The 20,251-nt window shown below is 38.3% G+C and overlaps 1 protein-coding gene across 1 annotated transcript in view; it reads right to left on the bottom strand.

Moving 5' to 3' along the window:
- The window catches only part of LOC306873394 (glycine receptor subunit beta-like), an 89,343-nt gene extending 70,127 nt beyond the window's left edge, over window positions 1–19,216 (bottom strand). The window contains exons 1-7 of the mRNA XM_079422656.1: window positions 18,774–19,216; window positions 16,611–16,745; window positions 16,065–16,171; window positions 7,905–7,972; window positions 7,451–7,677; window positions 5,796–5,878; window positions 5,508–5,648 (exon numbers count right to left, since the gene is read on the bottom strand). Coding sequence (XP_079278782.1) covers window positions 5,508–5,648; window positions 5,796–5,878; window positions 7,451–7,677; window positions 7,905–7,972; window positions 16,065–16,171; window positions 16,611–16,729 — 745 coding nt within the window. The 5' untranslated portion in view covers window positions 16,730–16,745; window positions 18,774–19,216. The remainder of the gene's footprint in view (window positions 1–5,507; window positions 5,649–5,795; window positions 5,879–7,450; window positions 7,678–7,904; window positions 7,973–16,064; window positions 16,172–16,610; window positions 16,746–18,773) is intronic.
- Between the last annotated feature and the right edge of the window lie 1,035 nt (window positions 19,217–20,251).

The raw sequence follows: 20,251 nt of genomic DNA, 5'->3' as shown, positions 1-20,251 counted from the left end.
CCAAGGTTTTTTTTCTCCATTCTGTCACAGAGGGAGTTTTGGTTCCTTGCCGCTGTCGCCTCTGGCTTGCTTAGTTGGGGACACTGAATTTCTAGTGATTATCGTCAATTTGATTTTGCAGATACTATTTAAACTAAACTGATCTAGACAATGGCATCTCTGAATTCAATAATGAAATGCCTTAACTGAAAATTGAGTGTTTAATTTGATATTTTATAGATTACTGACACTCTATCCTCCAATTTGATACTGTTAAGTGCTTTGACACAATCTGTATGGTTAAAAGCGCTATATAAATAAAGCTGACTTGACTTGACTTGACTGTGAGGCGGCCTAATCTTCCGTTCCGATCAAAACATCAAACAGGTTCTCCCCACTCAGTGACGCACCCACTGAGAAATCTGATGAAAGTGCTCTAGTTATTGGCAATTCTATTGTACGGAACGTGAAAATAGAGACACCAGAGTTATCTATCAGAGTTAGTGCTGGCTGCAGATAAATCATCTTAATCGTTGGTGATAATGGGCCCTCTGGTGAGATGTCTCACTCATCTCCCTCAGAGAACCAAAGTTATAACCATGACCCAACGTTCTTTCGGTCAACTCGCTCGACATCTCACTATGGGATATAGAAAACACTCAATATTCGGGCATCCCTTAGTTTATTCATTGCACTTAGGAGTCTTCTATCCTCCCACTCGTTTTCTTACAGTGCTTCCAGTACTGCCTGTACCAAGAAAAATTCTCCAACCTGCCAGAGAGAGGAGATCTCTGCGCTGAGGAAGACGTCATGGATGTGAATACAGTAGTTGAACTATCTCTGCTAACCATGTCCTCCCTGGCCATGACGGGGCTCTTAGGAGCACCCTCACCCTCTGTGATCTGATTCTGGACAGTGGGGAGGATAAGGCTTACCGGTGGGAAAGCAAATAACAGGGTCTCTGGCCAGGGATGCGCTAATGCATCGATCCCCAGTGGTGCCTCCATCCCCTTTAGTGAGAAGAAGAGGGGACAATGTGTGTTCTCCTCTGAGGCAAACAGATCCACTCTCGCCTGACCATATTTGCGCCATATTTCCTGAACTACCTGGGTGGAGCCTCCATTCCCCCGGGTGAGGATTCCCCCTGAAGGATCTGAAGGAATAAGCTAGTCAGCCCAACTCGTCGTCGGTATGGGAGATTCCATTTCCTGCGAGGATGCAGTCTCTACCTTGTACGGGATCGCTGCACACATCCTGCACAAACACCGCTCTCCTGCGCAGCACCCTAGGAGACAGCTTGCTGCATTGATTACAAGAGATCGGTGCTTGTAATGCAGCTTGGGCATGCTCCAGGCCTAGACACGCAGGACATATTACATGGAGATCTTTAGTTGCAATAGTGAATCTGCATCCCCCAGGACAAGGTCGGGAAGGTGCTCTAGACCTGTTTGACTTTGTGGAAGAAGCCATAACTCAACTGGTAAGTTGATTTTGTCTACTTTATGTGATTGGTAAAGGGTTTCAATAGACTTAATGTTCTTATATAGCCTGACGCCCTACAACAAGTGGTAACTTGTTTTCCGGACAGTTTAGTCTTGCCAAAGAAACACTAAGTGCACTGAAAACAAGGGCTCGTAGCTTAGATGCCACGAATGAAGAGATGTAGGATGCCATACTGAGCCAGCGCTGCTGTTTATATAGGAAGAGGTGGGACTTTCCGAGAGCGCAGGCCTGTGGGCGTGATTATATAGGGCTTCACGGATGACCACGCAAGAGGCGTTTCCCATAATGAGATGTCGAGCAAGTTGACCGAAAGAGAACACGGTGTTTCGCTGATGATACTCAGCTCTATATTTCTTCGTGGCCCAGTGAAGTGAACCAAATTGAGAAACTAACGGAATGCATAGTCTATATAAAAAATTGGATGACGAGTAATTTCTTACTGCTAAATTCTGAAAAAACAGAGGTGTTAATTATCGGACCTAAAACCCACACATGAAATAACTTAGAACATTGTCTAACACTTGATGGCTGCTCTGTAAATTCTTTGTCATCAGTTAGGAACCTAGGTGTGCTATTTAATAGCAATCTTTCCTTTGACAGCCACATTTCTAGCATTTGTAAAACTGCATTTTTTCATCTTAAAAATATATCAAAATTGAGACCTATGCTCTCAAAGTCAAATGCAGAAATGTTAATTCATGCATGTATGACCTCAAGGTTAGATTATTGTAATGCTTTATTGAGTGGTTGTTCTGCACGCTTAATAAACAAACTCCAGATGGTCCAAAATGCAGCAGCTAGAGTTCTTACTAGAACCAGGAAGTATGACCACATTAACCCGGTTCTGTCAACACTGCACTGGCTCCATATTAAACATTGTATAGATTTAAAAATTGTGTTAATTACTTATAAGGCCCTGAATGGTTTAGCTCCTGGTTTAGTCGAGCTCTTATCGCATTATAGTCCTCCATGTCCACTACGTTCTCAAAACTCTGGCCATTTGATAATCATCAACTGAACATCAAAATCAACTGCGGGCGGCAGATCCTTTTTCTATTTAGCGCCAAAACTCTGGAACAATCTACCAAACACTGTTCGGGAGGCAGACACACTCTGTCAGTTTAAATCTAGATTAAAGACCCAATGTTCATGTAAAGAAAGAAGGCGTGGTTTCAGTAACCACAGTCGTGTTGATGCAGTCATGAAGACGCTGTGTTTCTAGGCGAAAGCAAAAGCACTTTATTTGGCCTTCCGAAAGTAGATGCATTTAGGAATCATTAGATTACTTACAACAGAACAGCAATTAATTTTATGGACGACCGTTTCGTGAACCTAGGAAATTCTGACTTTGCCATTGCAATCTGGCGCTTCTGAATCAGCGACTGTATGTTTTGTTATTAGTTTAAGTATTTGCTATTGACTGTTCAAATGCAGAGTTTTGCGCATCGTGTGTGTGTGCTCGCATGTGTGAGAGAGGGAGGCACGGTCACACAACCGCGGCTTGTGTGCAAACACATACGAGCATCATCACTGTGTCTGTCACGCAACTCTGTTCCCCTCTCTGGCTTGAACTGATGGTAAAACTAAGGACATTATTAACTGTCTTTACATTTATTTTGAAAGCTAAAGCTTTCTAAAGATTATGGAAAGGGGCTTTACATTTCCGTCTAATGTACAGTATTTGAAAAATAATGTGTTTTTTTTTACATTAAAGCATGTCAACACCAATATACACCAAATACACAAAATAATGATCTTTAAAAAAGCATCATATGACCCCTTTAACTGAAAATTATGTGTTTAATCTTGTCATTTTACATTATTGACACTATTTTCCTATTTTGATATTGGAAAGTTGCTTTGACACAATCTGTATTGTTAAAAGCGCTATATAAATAAAGGTGAATTTCTTTTATAAAATTGTTCTTCAGACATAAAAGAAAAGAGTTATCATATTTTTGCAAAGTGACCCACATTTGGTTTTTGACCACTGAAAATGTGTATAATTTATCGATTTCCATTATCTCTGGAATTACCATTACCTCCCGGTCTCCGTCTTGAAACCAACACGGAAGTGACTTAAACTGCAATTCATCGACTGACCGCTAGAGACTGGCTCCAAAAGGGAGTCAGTCCCATAGACTCCCCATCTTAAACTGACCAAATTTACAGCAAAAAATAATTTTTTACAGCCTGGTACAAAAAGTGGATTTGGTCTATATAGCTAATTTTGCCCTTCATGACAACTGTGAGGAGGGTGAATTTTTTTTTATAACTCATCTGTTTAAATTATATTAAGCCTTAAAGTTCTGCATAATTAAGGGCGTGGCCACTTGAGTGACAGGTGGATTGTCGCTGCTGTCACCACTGTCGCACTAGGCGGGCGTGGTTTCAGCAAGCAGTTCCACCCACGTCCCGCCTTTCTGCCCATTTTCGATTATTTAGGAGTGATGCGCTGCCAAGATGGCGACGGCTGTCTCCGCGCACTTTGAGCTTCAAAGATGCTCTTCAGAAACCTACGGGTCACGTCTTGTTTACAGTCTGTGCGCTGGAACTGAACCATATAGGGCCTTAAAAATGAAGATGCCAAAAGAGAAGTTTGTTATGACCCAATATCTAAAAGGGCATTAAGGTATATTTAATACTTTTTGAGTTACAGGCCTTCAAACTTTGGAGAAAAAACTTGAAAAGTGCTCTTTCCCCATTTTGAATGGTCACCATTGGCACATAATGCAACAAAGATTGCTAAATTCAACAGATTTTACTAACAGACCAACCAATCTCTCTGTAAAATTCATTTTTAACCCCCTGTAATTTGGTTCTGAATCTCAGGTTTTGACCCCCCTCAACAAAAAAGTGGATTACTTAGTAAATATTCATCCATGACATTTAATATTTTGGCTTTCATAACTATACATGTTTATATTTCTTCAGAATAAATATTAGCAAAATCAAACATTTTAGCCGGGGACCTCTGGTTAAGTTGACACGGAATGACCCACAAACATAACTACACAGATCACATGGCAAACATGCTGTGCACAGTCTATAGCAACATTAACAGTATTATTATCACTAACATCTCTGCCAGCTTGCCTCAGGCTCAGAATGCAGCAGCATCATAGATACTGTAGCTATATCAAAGATTTGTGAATAAAGCAAGAGACCAGCTACGTTCACAATTAAATATTTGCATACTGTTAGATATATACACAAGAAATACTATGTAAAATAAAACTGTGGCAAATGTTAAGGTAACTTTACAAGGTTTCGTAAGTTCAAGTTAGTTAATGCATTAACTAACATTAATTAACAAATGAGCAACAAATTTGTTACAGTTTTAATTACCTTTGTTAATGTTAGTTTAAAAATGCAACTGTTCATTGTTAGTTCATGTTAGCTCAGTAACATTAAATAATATTAAAATGTATAAAATTGTTATTTTAATAATGAATTACTAAATGTTGGAATTAACATTAACTTAGACTAATAAATGTTTTAGAAGTATTTTTATTGTTAATTCATGTTAACTAATGTAATTAGTTACTGCAGAAATGGCATGGGTGGTATGGTAGTATGCTATTCCAATCATAGCTAGGGTGTGGGAGCAAAAAGGGAAGTGGATGGGAACATACAGTTCCCGCACACAAAAAAGTGGATCAGGTGTTTAGAGCTTGATGAGAAAACAGAAGGTCCTCAGGCATGAACATTTATCATATAACAACCATAACATTCATTAAAAAAAGAAACACATGATCATTCCAAGTGTTTAATGCTACAGTAAGACTCTGGATCTAATACTGAGTTCATTCTGCCAAGCTATCCATCCCAGAGGTATTGATTCATTTGAGTTTGAATTAGGAGTGTAAAAGAGGTATGAGGTCAGCGTTTTCTCACTTGCATGTGTGTGTGTGTGTGTGTGTGCTATTCTTGAGCTGTTGCCGTCCTGAACACTATGTCCTCTTTCTGTGTTGCCCTCCTTTAATATGCAATATATAAGTGTCTATTTATATGCCAATCCATACCTGTTCCAGGGTAGAACTTTGTGCAATTTCCATACTTAATGTCCTCTTGCTTTACATCAAACTGTGGCAAAGCAATCTCATCCATCTGAACAGGGTCTCCAGACTGCCACATAAACACCAGATCCTTTGTGGTATAGCCAACTACATACACACACAAATAACACACAACCTTAACATTAACCTGTCACCTCATCCTTATTTCCATCTCTTAAAATAAAAATAAAATTTGGTAGTTTCGTCCTATTGCAAGAGTACCAGTTTGTGTCCGTATGTGTTTATTTCACTTACAGCTCTCTAACTGTATCTTGCAGAGCTGGGTGTCCATAGGAAACAGTGTTAGATCCAGAGGGCAAGAAAGAGTGACAGACAACCTGAAAAAAAAGATAATTTACTTGAATACAGTTTTTTAGAATTTAGAACAGACGGTATGCGTGCGAGAGAGTATGTGAAGAGAGGACACACACACACACTGCAAGGTTCATTAATCTTGGGTGCATGTGGCGCAGCAGTAGCAGATGAGCGAGAGAGAGAGAGAGAGAGAGAGAGAGAGAGTAAAGAAGGCTGTGGGGTGACATTCTCATTCCAAGGCTCTCTCACACATGCACACACACATGGAAAAGCAAAGATGTAGCATATTCTCTCATCTGCTACAAAGACCCTTTCAGCTTGAGCAAACAGCCATAGCTTCAAACATCCTGTTATCTAAATATGCTGCGGTTAAGGATAAGAACAGAATAAATAGCAAGAAAAACAACAAGATACACATGTAGTGAAAAAGTGTCAAATTATAAATGTGAATACGAGAAGAATCATTTCAACAGCTCTTTCAGCGAAGCAAATGTAACAAGGACACATTGCCAGAGGTGCAATAAGCATTTCATATCTGTGAAATAAATAAACTCCAAGGCCAGATTTGAAACGGAGGGAAATAGCACTTTAAAAACTTGAAATTGAAACGTGACACCCTTTTATGTTTCTATTATAAAAGCAGTATGAACAGTTTTCTTCATATTAATCTCTTTATATAGCTACACTGTTTAGGACTAATTTTAATCTACTGCAAACCATCTGGTGAATTATGCATCAAGCACTGATATTCTTTGATTCAAAACTCTAATCTTTCTGAAACATCACAAAGAGATCAGATAATAAATTCTAAGGATGGTGACTACTTTAAGACTGCTTGGGAAGCCTGGCTTACTTTAAAATTTTATCACAAAATGCAGCAATGTCATTCATCTACACTGTCATTCAAAAGTGTAAGGTAAGACTTTTTAATGTTAAAGTCTCTTATACTGACCAATGCTGCATTTGTTTGATTAAAAATACAGTAAAAACAGCAATACTGTGAAATATAATTGCAATTTAACATAGCTGTTTTCTATTTTAAGATATTTTAAAATGTAATTAATTCCTGTGATAGCAAAGCTGAACTATTCAGCAGCCATTACTCCAGTCTTCAGTGTCACATGATTCTTCAAAAATCATTTTAATGATTTGATGGTAAAGAACTACTATGTTGCTTGGCTACTGTAAATGGCCTCATGAACTATATTACATCGTGGATAAATTGATTATTAGTATTCTTAATAGCAAATAATTCAGGGAAAACTATACACTGAACATTGGTGTTTTTATTATCATGTTGCCACTGTATTATTGAAACAATAAACTGCATTACAGATTTGTATGTAGAGCATCCAGAATATGAACAACCCCTATATGTAATAGCGCAGGTCTCTTGTGGCTTACCAAATCAGCAAAATAATTTGATTTCAATATACAGTACAATGCTTATTTTAGTATGTTTGCACTACACAGCAATGCAGTACATTTTACTACCATGTGAAAAATTCTTTCTTTTAATGCTTTTACTAACACTGTTATTATTATTATTATATATTTTTTTTTACAAAACTGTGAAATATCTGACCATGGATTACCTCATGCTGATGAGGACATCTCCATTGCGGAAAATGAACAGGAGTATGTTATCCTGTGTAACGTCATGAAAATTAGCATTTTTTTCATTGGCGAAAAACAGATCTGGTTTCCACAGGCACTGGAACATTTTTGGATCAACGGTCAATGCATCTGACTTAAAATCAGCTGGCAACCGTAGCCGTGGGTCATTCCAGCGCTGGCGCAGGAATATATTAATACGATAATCCTGGAAATTAAACATATAATTTGTCTTGGTACAACATAGTATAAAATTAGACACATCTATTTTAAAATCAATCAAACATACAACATTTAACAAGATTGTGTGCCTAAATGACTAATATGAGACAAAAAACATGCAAAGAAAAGATATGTCAAAACAGTTAGGCGGGTAGAATAAACGGATAGTAAATTACACACACATACAACTAATGTTTTGTTTTTTTTACAAACCATTGTGGTCTCCTGGATTGACCCAAAGCTGTTGATGAAGATATTCACCTTATCCTCCACTGGGATACCTGCAAACACATGATAGCATACCATTCAGAGGAATATAATCATGGACATCAGCCATGTATGTAGGATAAAAGATGTGTGCTATTCTCAGATTCACCAAAGTGCGAAATAAATACTCCCAAATGTGAGCATATTTTGTGCACTGTTGGATGTGAGAACTCAGGATGGTAGCAGATGCCCATTGATCTAATGGAGTTTCGTTCTGACATATTCTAATTCCACAGGGTCTTGTGATCCTCAGCAGCACCACGGAAGAGAATTTCCAATTACTCTGTACAATACATACTCTGCCATTCTCAGACACTGTGATTAAATTATCATTCTAATGAGGTCATCATGTTATTTGTGACTTTTTTGTGAAAAAAAGAGCAAGCATTGAATTTTATAGGTGTTTTATGAACTTGCTAGAGGTCTGAGAGATTTGATAATCAGGGTATGACACAAATACTACAATGCTTCACTCTCTCTCTTCCTTTGGCTTGCTCCCTTTATCAGGGGTCGCCACAGAAGAGTGATCCGCACAACTGATTTGGCACGTTTTACTAAAATGCTTCTAAAGTATGTATATATAGTATGTGTATGTATGTGTGTGTGCGGGGGTGTGTGTGCACGTACAAGTATGTGTGCGTATATATATGAAAAAAAAAACAACAATTATATTTGAGTCTATTCTCTTTATACATAAATATATAAAAAAAAAAAAAAATATATATATATATATATATATATATATATATATATATATATATATATATATATATATATATATATATATATATATATATACACTCACCTAAAGGATTATTAGGAACACCTGTTCAATTTCTCATTAATGCAATTATCTAATCAACAATCACATGGCAGTTGCTTCAATGCATTTAGGGGTGTGGTCCTGGTCAAGACAATCTCCTGAACTCCAAACTGAATGTCAGAATGGGAAAGAAAGGTGATTTAAGCAATTTTGAGCGTGGCATGGTTGTTGGTGCCAGACGGGCCGGTCTGAGTATTTCACAATCTGCTCAGTTACTGGGATTTTCACGCACAACCATTTCTAGGGTTTACAAAGAATGGTGTGAAAAGGGAAAAACATCCAGTATGCGGCAGTCCTGTGGGCGAAAATGCCTTGTTGATGCTAGAGGTCAGAGGAGAATGGGCCGACTGATTCAAGCTGATAGAAGAGCAACTTTGACTGAAATAACCACTCGTTACAACCGAGGTATGCAGCAAAGCATTTGTGAAGCCACAACACGCACAACCTTGAGGCGGATGGGCTACAACAGCAGAAGACCCCACCGGGTACCACTCATCTCCACTACAAATAGGAAAAAGAGGCTACAATTTGCACGAGCTCACCAAAATTGGACAGTTGAAGACTGGAAAAATGTTGCCTGGTCTGATGAGTCTCGATTTCTGTTGAGACATTCAGATTGTAGAGTCAGAATTTGGCGTAAACAGAACGAGAACATGGATCCATCATGCCTTGTTACCACTGTGCAGGCTGGTGGTGGTGGTGTAATGGTGTGGGGGATGTTTTCTTGGCACACTTTAGGCCCCTTAGTACCAATTGGGCATCGTTTAAATGCCACGGCCTACCTGAGCATTGTTTCTGACCATGTCCATCCCTTTATGACCACCATGTACCCATCCTCTGATGGCTACTTGCAGCAGGATAATGCACCATGTCACAAAGCTCGAATCATTTCAAATTGGTTTCTTGAACATGACAATGAGTTCACTGTACTAAAATGGCCCCCACAGTCACCAGATCTCAACCCAATAGAGCATCTTTGGGATGTGGTGGAACGGGAGCGTCGTTCCCTGGATGTGCATCCCACAAATCTCCATCAACTGCAAGATGCTATCCTATCAATATGGGCCAACATTTCTAAAGAATGCTTTCAGCACCTTGTTGAATCAATGCCACGTAGAATTAAGGCAGTTCTGAAGGCGAAAGGGGGTCAAACACAGTCTTAGTATGGTGTTCCTAATAATCCTTTAGGTGAGTGTATATAAATATATATATAAATATTCATATATAGTTTTTACATAAATTTATCATACATTTATGTTAATATTGATATATTTAAATTGAATTAATTTATATATTATAATATAATTAATCTTATTTACAAGGTATTATATATATATATATATATATATATATACATATATATATATATATATATATATATACACACAGTGTTGGGGAAAGTTACTTTTAAAAGTAATGCATTACAATTAGGGATGTAACGGTATGAAAATTTCTCATCACGATTATAGTGACCAAAATGATCACGGTTATCAGTATTATCACGGTATTGTTAAAATGTGCTGGAGATGTTCAAAAAGTACCGATACATAAATCACTTCACCAAGTTTTATACTTAAAAATCAACAAACAGCAAATAAAATGACTTTTTGTTTGCATAATCACTAAAACAATAACATTGCCAATGAGGTCTGGATTTTAAATGACAACTTGACTGACAACAGTTTAATAGCATGTTCAAATAAATAATGTAAATGTTCTAATAAAGCTTTGAAAAAGTTTCATATAAAGGTAAACCTCACATTTCAGCCTTTAAAGAAAAGAGTTAAGTCAAAATGATAATTGATTAATAAGGGGGGGGGAGTGGTGTATGGCCAAGTATGGTGACCCATACTCAGAATTTGTGTGCTGCATTTAACCCATCCAAGTGTACACACAGTAGTGAACATACACCCGGAGCAGTGGGCAGCCAATGCTGTGGCGCCCGGGGAGCAGTTGGGGGTTCGGTGCCTTGCTCAAGGGTCTCACCTCAGTCGTAGTATTGAGGATGGAGAGAGTGTTGGTTATTCACTCCCCCACCTACAATCCCTGCTGGACCTGAGACTCGAACCCACGACCTTCAGGTTACAAGTCCAACTCTCTATCCACTTATCTGCTCCATAAATAATTCTATATAGCTTATCTGAATTGTTTAAATGTGTAGAATTCACATAAGCTTGTTTTTTTATAAACCGGTTAAAATTTACAACAGGGCATGCAAATATGGTCCGTTTTTTGGCCAGACAGAAACTGCACACAGACTGAATGTAAATAAGTGTCTGTAAATCCACTCTCTGACAGCAGGTGGCGCTTTATATGGAAAAGCTGAATTACAGCTGATTCCCGTGAACTCCGCGAACAAAGCAGTATTGTGTTTAAGAACACTTCCTTTGGGTATTACATGGAGCTAAGATGAAAACAAAATGCCATCGAATCGTTTCTGAAGACAGTCAGATCCTTCAGAGGTGCATTCATATAATCAATTCACTGATATATTCATTTGTATAATTCCCTCAGCACTCTTTTAAAACCTCCCAGCTTTTCCGCCCTATTTTCAGTCAGAATGAAACTAACTTACTCTGCTGCCGTGCGCACCTGAGACTGTTACACTCTGCTTTATGCTGGACAGTATTTATTTATCGTGAGTTGTTCAGATCGCGGTAATCGAATACGGTTTTAATGATAATTAAAATATGAAACGGTAATACTAACCGTGGGGAATTTGATCATGATTTATCGTCAAACCGGTAATTGTTACATCCCTAATTACAATATTGTGTTACTCCCTAAAAAAGTAACTAATTACGTTGCTTAGCTACTTTTTATGGAAAGTAATGCATTACGTTACTTTTGTGTTACTTTTGCGTTACTTTTTAAATATGAGCAGGGCTTGATTGTTTTTAATACAAGAAGTTCTAATCATAGCAAATGTAAAAACCCTTTCACACCAAAAAGTGTAATGAATAAGCCTCAGGCTGAAGGAAAAGTAAATTCACGTCTGTAAAGTAGAACACATGAGAAGAAGGTTCAACACTCTTCAGCAATAAAAAAAACAATGAAGCACAATTGTTAGTTTATCTAAAGTAATTTTTGCTTATTAGTATGGTTGAACTGGATCATCAAAGGTCAGCAGCAAAGACATGGTTAATAAAATGGGATTAGATATATGTGTGTTGTTTAACATATTTAATTATTGCAGGTTTGTGTCATATTCTGAGTTTGCATTTCACTGTTTTAATTCATTTTGATGAATACTAAATCTGTTTTTTTGCGAGTGGGATGAATTAATGCACATTCACACGTAGTCTAGAACTACAGTATCAGCATGACACAGCGTACTGTCAGTCAATAAATGGCGTTACTTTTTTGAAAAAGTAACTCAGATATTTTCTGGTAAATTAAAAAGTAATGCATTACTTTACTAGTTACTTGAAAAAAGTTATATTATTACGTAACTTGCGTTACTTGTAATGTGTCACCCCCAACACTGTATATATATATATATATATATATATATATATATATATATATATATATATATATATATATATATATATAAATACACACACACACACACACAGTATATACAGTATACTATATTATATATACATAGTCGTGGTCAAAATTATTGGCACCCTTGGTAAATATGATCAAAGAAGGCTATGAAAATTAATCTGTATTGTTAATCCTTCTGATCTTTTATTTAAAAAAAAAAAATCACAAAAATCTAACCTTTCCTTGGAGAATAAGAATTTAAAATGGGAGGAAATAGCATTATGAAATAAAAGTTTTTCTCTAATACACATTGGCCACAATTAACGGCACCCTTTTATTCAATACTTTTTGAAACATCCATTTGCCAGTTTAACAGCTCAAATTTTTCTCCTATAATGCCTGATGAGGTTAGAGAACACCTGACAAGAGATCAGAAACCATTCCTTCATCCAGAATCTCTCCTGATCCTTCAGATTCACAGCTCCATGTTGGTGCTTCTTCTCTTCAGTTCACTCCACTCATTTTCTACAGGGTTCAGGTCAGAGGACTGGAATGGCCAGCAGAAGCTTGGTTTTGTGCTCAGTGACCCATTTTTGTGTTGTTTATGAGGTTTGTGTTTGGATTATTGTCCAGTTGGAAGATCCAAACATGACCCATCATAAGATTTCTAACAGAGTCAGTCACTTGTTGTTTTTTTATCTGTTGGTATTTGATAGAATCCATGATGCCATGTATCTAAACAAGATGTCCAGGACCTCCAGCAGAAATATAGGCCCACATCATTAAAAATACAGCAGAATATTTCATTGTACACATGGGGTACTTTTTATCCCTGTGTGCACCAAACCCATCTTGAGTGTTTACTGCTAAAAAGCTAATTTTTTTGTTTCATCTGACCATAGAAGCCAGTCCCGTTTGAAATTCCAATCGTGTACTGAATAAAACTGAATATGCTGGAGATTGTTTTTGGATGAGTGAGGAGAATTTTTCTTGAAACCCTCCCAAAGAACATGTGGTGATGTAGGTGCTGTTTGACCATTTTTTTTAAGGTTTTCTAACCCCGAAACTCAACCTTTCTCTACAATTCTCCAGCTGTGGTCCTTGAAGTGTCTTTGGCCACTCAAATTCTTCTCCTCACCATGCATTAGGACGATATAGACACACGTCCTCTTCCAGGCAGATTCATAACATTTTCTGTTGATTGGAAATTCTTAATTATATTAATTATATTTATATAATTCTATATATATATATATATATATATATATATATATATATATATTAATTATATAGAGATATTTTACTTTTGTCATTTAGCAGACGCTTTTGTCCAAAGCGACTTACAAATAAGATATTAATATAATATATTAAAGATAATATTTTACTCATAAGAATTTTGAAGGGTACCAATAATTTTGCCCAACGTGTATTTGAGAAAAACATTTATTTCATAATGAGATTTTCCCCCCATTTTCAATTGTTTTAGTTCAATGAAATGTTAGATTTTTGTGATTTTTTTAAATAAAAGATCAAAAGGATTAATAATGCAGGTTTATTTTCAGAGCCTTCTTTGATCACATTTACAAAGGGTGTCAATAATTCTGACCACAGTCACCAGATCTCAATCCAATAGAGCATCTTTGGGATGTGGTGGAACGGGAGATTCACATCATGGATGTGAAGCCGACAAATCTGCAGCAACTGCGTGATGCTATCATGTCAATATGGACCAAAATCTCTGAGGAATGTTTCCAACACCATGTTGAATCTATGCCACGAAGAATTGAGGCAGTTCTGAAGGCAAAAGGAGGTCCAACCCGGTACTAGCAAGGTGTACCCAATAAAGTGACCAGTGAGTGTATATTAGGGGTGGGAATCTTCAGGCACTTCACGATCCGATTCAAAAACTGGCAGACGATCTGAACAAGTTTTATTGCAGGTTTGAAAAAACACCGTTAACACCTCCATCAAAATCCCCTCTCTCCCACTCCTGCACTTCAGATCAGTGAAAATTATGTGCGTCAGGTCTTCAGAAAGAACAAGAGAAGAAAGGCACCAGGCCCAGACGGTGTCACACCAGAATATCTGAAAACCTGTGCTGACCAGCTGGACCCCATCTTTTCACAGATCTTCAACAGATCACTCGAGCTGTGTGAAGTCCCTTCCTGCTTCAAACACTCCACCATTATCCCCGTCCCAAAGAAACCCAAAATTACAGGACAATAATGACAACAGACATGTAGCTCTAACATCTGTGGCCATGAAGTCAATTGAAAAATTGCTGTTGGCTTAAGGACATTACTGGACCCCCTACAGTTTGCTTACCGAACAAACAGGTCTGTGGATGATGCAGTCAACATGGGACTGCACTACATCCTGCAACATCTGGACAGACCAGGGACTTATGTGAGGATCCTGTTTGTGGGTTTCAGCTCGGCTTTCAACTCTATCATTCCAAACCTCCTCCTGTCCAATCTAACTAAGCTATCCGTGCCCACCTCCATCTGTCAGTGGATCACCAGCTTCCTGACAGACAGGCAGCAGCTAGTGAGGCTGAGAAAATTCTTATCCAGCACCCATACGATCAGCACTGGAGCTCCTCAGGGTTGCGTCCTATCCCCACTACTCTTCTCCCTGTATACCAATGACTGCACATCTAAAGATGCAAATCCTAATGTTTGCAGACGACACCACACTTATAGACCTCATTCCGGACGAGTCTGCCTAAAGACAGGAGGTAAAAGAGCTGGCTGTCTGGTGCAGTCTTAACAACCTGGAGCTCAACACGTTCAAAACAGTGGAGATGACAGTGGACTTCAGGAGAAACCCCCCTGCTTTCCCCCCACTCAACATCATGGACAGCACTGTAACGACAGTGGAGTCATTAAGGTTCCTGGGCAACACCATCTCTCAGGACCTGGAGTGGGACATTCACATTGAGTCCATTGTTAAAAAGGCCCAGCAGAGGTTGTACTTCCTTTGCCAGATGAGGAAGTTCAACCTGCCACAGGAGCTGCTGAAACAGCTCTACTCTGCCATCATTGAATCCGTCCTCTGCACTTCAATAACTGTCTGGTTCAGCTCAGCTACCAAATCTGACCTCAGAAGACTACAGAGGGTAGTCCAAACTGCTGAGAAAATCATTGGTACAACCCTCCCCACTCTCCAAGAACTGTACTTATCCAGAGTGAGCTAAAGGGCTGGCAAAATCACTCTGGACCCCTCACATCCAGCACACTCCCTCTTTGAACTGTTGCCATCTGGTCGACGCTACAGAGCTCTGTGCACCAGAACGACCAGACACAGGAACAGTTTCTTCCCTCAGGCAATCCATCTTATGAACACTTGACAATAAAACATGGAACACACAACACTATCATACATTAATTTATTTAACACACATACTTATTTACATTTCAAATTTGCACATAACATACCTGTACATACAAAATTGTCTATGTTGTATATTGTGTTTTTGCTATTTTGTACATTTGCATATTATTCATTTTATTATCTGTGTCTTGTCTTGTCACTGTCATTATGTTGCACTGTGGAGCTTCTGTCACTAAAACAAATTCCTCGTATGTGAAAACATACCTGGCAATAAAGCTCATTCTGATTCTGATTATATTTTTTGGGCCGTAAATGTTTTTAATATTTTTGTGTATTTTTCAGTAAATCGTTTAGGTTATTCAACCACTATAGCAGGATTTATTTAGCAAGGAAAATGAAATGAAACATTTTTGTAAAAAAAGAAAGTATATCAAGATAGTATACTGAAATCTCAGTACCTTTGAAGTTTGGTCGTATTCGTGAATCATAGGTCATCAACAAGCGGTTCAGTATGTTGCTGGTTGAGTTGGCTGGGACTCTGTCCAAGTCTTCTGCTGATAACTGACTGGCAATGTCAAAACAGACACACGCACACTATACTGGCAGTACATCACTTACCAAAGTCACACTAGGACATAACTTGCCCTGGCAAAGAGTCAAAGCCTTCTCAGATTCAAGAACTATTCAACACTATCAGAAAAAACAGTTAAAAGCACAGACATTTATTCATGCTTATAGATTTGGGCCACTAGCCCTGTCTATGGCCTAAGGCCAGTTTAACTGGATCTGTTAGTATGCAACAGAGAGTGTTGACAAAAACACAACTGGTCCTGGACCAGTGCTAACAGAATCATCCAGTCTTGCAGGCTCCAAAATTTATCGCTAGACTTTCACTCTGCTTAACAGCACTGTAATTCTTCATGACTGACATCCATGCATCCTTGGCAACCTTAAATGATAATGGAATCAGCACAAATATGTGTGTAACTGCCTGGGAGACTTACGAGGGACAGATGACTTGCTTGCCCTTTTTCCCCTTCTTGGGTTTGCCTCCTTCTTTGGCAGTGCTCTCTGCAGAGAACTGTGCCAACAGCAACAACAAGATCAGCCCTTTGAGAACCATGTCTGCACACCTGCAACTAACAAACACATTAGTCAGCAAAAATACTTTTGAATGTAACTGTGGCATTAATTTAACCATTACATGAATGCCACCAAAAAATAAAACATCAGGTACAATCTGGAATAAAGGAATGTGGAAGATATTTATTTGTTTGTTTGTTCACCTAATAATGAAAATTAGCTGAAAATGTACTCGCTCTAAGGCCATTCAAGATGTAGAAGATTTTTTTCTTCTTTGGAACAGATTTGAAAAAAATTCTCAAAAAAATTTCACTAATGGATCCTCTGCAGTGAATGGGTGCCATCAGAATGAGAGTCCAAGCTGATAAAAACATCACAATTTGACTTCAGGTCATCAATTACCATCTTTTAAAATGAAAAGCTGTGTGTTTGTGAGAAGCACATTTGGGGCAGTCGTGGCCTAGTGGTTAGAGTTGGACTTGTAACCTGAAGGTCATGGGCTCGAGTCTCAGGTCCGGCAGGGATTGTAGGTGGGGGAGTGAATAACCAACACTCTCTCCACCCTCAATACCATGACTGAGGTGAGACCCTTGAGCAAGGCACTGAATCCCCCAACTGCTCCCCAGACGCCACAGCATTGGCTGCCCACTGCTCCGGGTGTATGTTCACTACTGTGTGTACACTTGGATGGGTTATATGCAGAGCACAAATTCTGAGTATGTGTCACCATACTTGGCCACACACCACTTCCCTTTCCCCATCCATTATTAGTGCATTTTAACTTGTCGCTTCTGGCCAAAATATGAGTCCATAATCCATTTAATGCTTCCTCTAATGAAAAAAAAAAAATCCACCCCCCTTACATCAAGATGACGTTTTTCATTAGAAAAGGCAGTATTATGAATAGAGGAACTTGTTTCTACAAACATGCAGCTTTTCTCTTTACAAGATGTTAATTGATGGACTGGAGTCAATTGGTTTACTTATGGATTATTGTGATGTTTTATTAACTGTTTGGACTCTCATTCTGACCCATTCACTGCAGCAGATGATCCATTGGTGATCAATGTAATCATCAAACTCACCTACAACTTGAATGGCCTGAGGGTAAGTACATTTTCAGCAAATTTTCATATTAAGTGAACTCTTCCTTCATTCATTTAATTTGAACAAGTTCATGCTTAACAGACATAGAATGATATAATCCGTTATGTCTGATGTACAAAAGATCAATGCATGTTTTTAAAGATGGAAATGTAACAGCATATGGGTTGAATAGAATGTGGGAGACAAGACAAATTCAGAAATTTCTCATAAAGCTTTAAAAAAAAAAACAATACTAGGGAAACATATGGCTTGCGTTGTATTATATCTCTCCCACAAATATAGTCACTTATTTTCATATAGGAGACCAAGGCTAGTTGTTGAGCTATTTTTCTAGTTCTTGAAGCTACATTTCGACTGTGATTTCCCAGGAAAATAGAAACAGTTCACTGAACACATGTTCACCTAGGGGCAGGCTGTCATAGTTCTTATGGTCTTGGTCACAATGAAACATTCAATTGCCCATTATGCTTTTCAGCTTAGATAGATAGATAGATAGATAGATAGATAGATAGATAGATAGATAGATAGATAGATAGATAGATAGATAGATAGATAGATAGTCCCAATGTATGAATTAATTTTGAACTACATGCTTGTAATATACATACAGGCCTATAATTAAAGTGTTTGGTTTAGATGAGTATCATCAGAGAAATGTGATTTGCTTAAACTCATAAATCTCTTACAAAACCCCTGGAACAGCTTGATCAGACCTATGTGCAGATTAATTAGCCTCTCGCTCCAGTGGCGGACTGAAAAACACCCGGGACAGAATCCAGCACTAGACATCCGCAGTGGAAACACTCATCTCAGCACAAAACACTTCCAGATCTCCCGGCGCAGACGTATACAACAACATAAATAAAGAGACGCTCGTAATAACTCACTCTGAGAACTTGTGAAATCATGTTGAACCGAGAAAACCGCGTCAGTGAGATAATCTGTACATATGACAGTATAAAAACACGTAGCCTTACCTCAAGAAGAAAACACAGCTGATGTTAGTGTCCCCCGCTCAAACACGCTTCCAGCAAACACACGTCTGTCATTGCATGTAGGCTACATGCACACTCGGGCTCAGTGTCGGTGTGTGTGATGGATCGCGCGTGGATGCACCTGTCCCGCTGCAGTGAGGCTGCTGCTGTGCTCTCGCGTGATGAGGCACGCGCTGTCCCGCACCGGCGTCACTTTCTCTGCCTGGATTTAACTTACGAAACCTACTGTGCTACTATAGCCTAACATTAAGTGATTCTGAAGATATAAAGGACCTGCATTATGCAGAATCAAGAGTTGAACAAATAGAAGCTGTTAGCAGCACATAAAAAGCATAAGAGCCAGAGAGATGTTAGTGGTTTAGGAAAAAGCTCCTCCTCACCTCGATTTGTCCTTTGTGTCACATTAAATCACAGCCCTCTCTCTTAACAGATTTACACTGAGCCCACAGAACTAAAATGAGGGCATGGGATGGGCTCGTGCGTGTGTGTGAGGGAGAGAAAGAGAGAAAGAAAGTGGCAGGAAAGATAAATGATCCCATGTGAGAATGGGAATAAGAGAGAATAAGATTCACAAATAATATGAAGGTACACTGAGAAGATGAATTATATTTAAATATATCATTAATTTATTGATACAGAATAGACTGATTAAATATAATTCAATTTTTCACACACACGTAATAGCATAGCAATGATATATTTATGTATAAACATGAGGTATAATACCAGTCATACATAATTCACCTCGGTCTCTCGCTCTATAGAAAATAATATTTAAATATATTATTGATAGATTTATGTATAATAATAGGACACACTGATCAAATAAAATTCATCTTATTCTCTCTCTCTATACATACATAAAGTAATAGCATATCAAACGTTGGTGCATAGGTGTGTGAGAGAACCCAGTACATATACAGCACAAATGGGAAATAAAACAATACAATTGTGTTTCAGAATTTGAAACCCATTCTGCTCACAGCGTGGCACAACGCCAGCATGCTGCAGAGGAGACACACACAAACTCTCACTCTCGCACGCACACACACACACACACACACACACACACACACACACTGGACAGCTTCATGATGGTCTTTACGAATTACAAACTTACCTCAGCGTTTCAGATGCTGTAAAATATAAGCTTTCACTCCTCTATCCCACACACACACACAATCTTGTGTCAGATGTGGTAGTTTCACAGGTGAATTATGCTTTGAAGAATACAATTACAGAGAGTGACTATCATTCTTATAAAAGTGATCATTACACAACATCATCCACTCTGATAATACAAAACAAGACAGATGCTATGCAAATATGGGCCATGCTTTCATGCCTTCTACACATATACAACACACACACACACACACACACACACACCATCTGTCCAGGGCTGACAGGAACACAATTCATCTTCTGCTTGGGCAAATTTGACCACTACCAATGAAGAA

This window comes from Barbus barbus (assembly GCF_936440315.1).
Source record: "Barbus barbus genome assembly, chromosome: 8".
NCBI lineage: Eukaryota > Metazoa > Chordata > Actinopteri > Cypriniformes > Cyprinidae > Barbus > Barbus barbus.
This window is presented reverse-complemented; position numbering and strand designations above follow the sequence as displayed.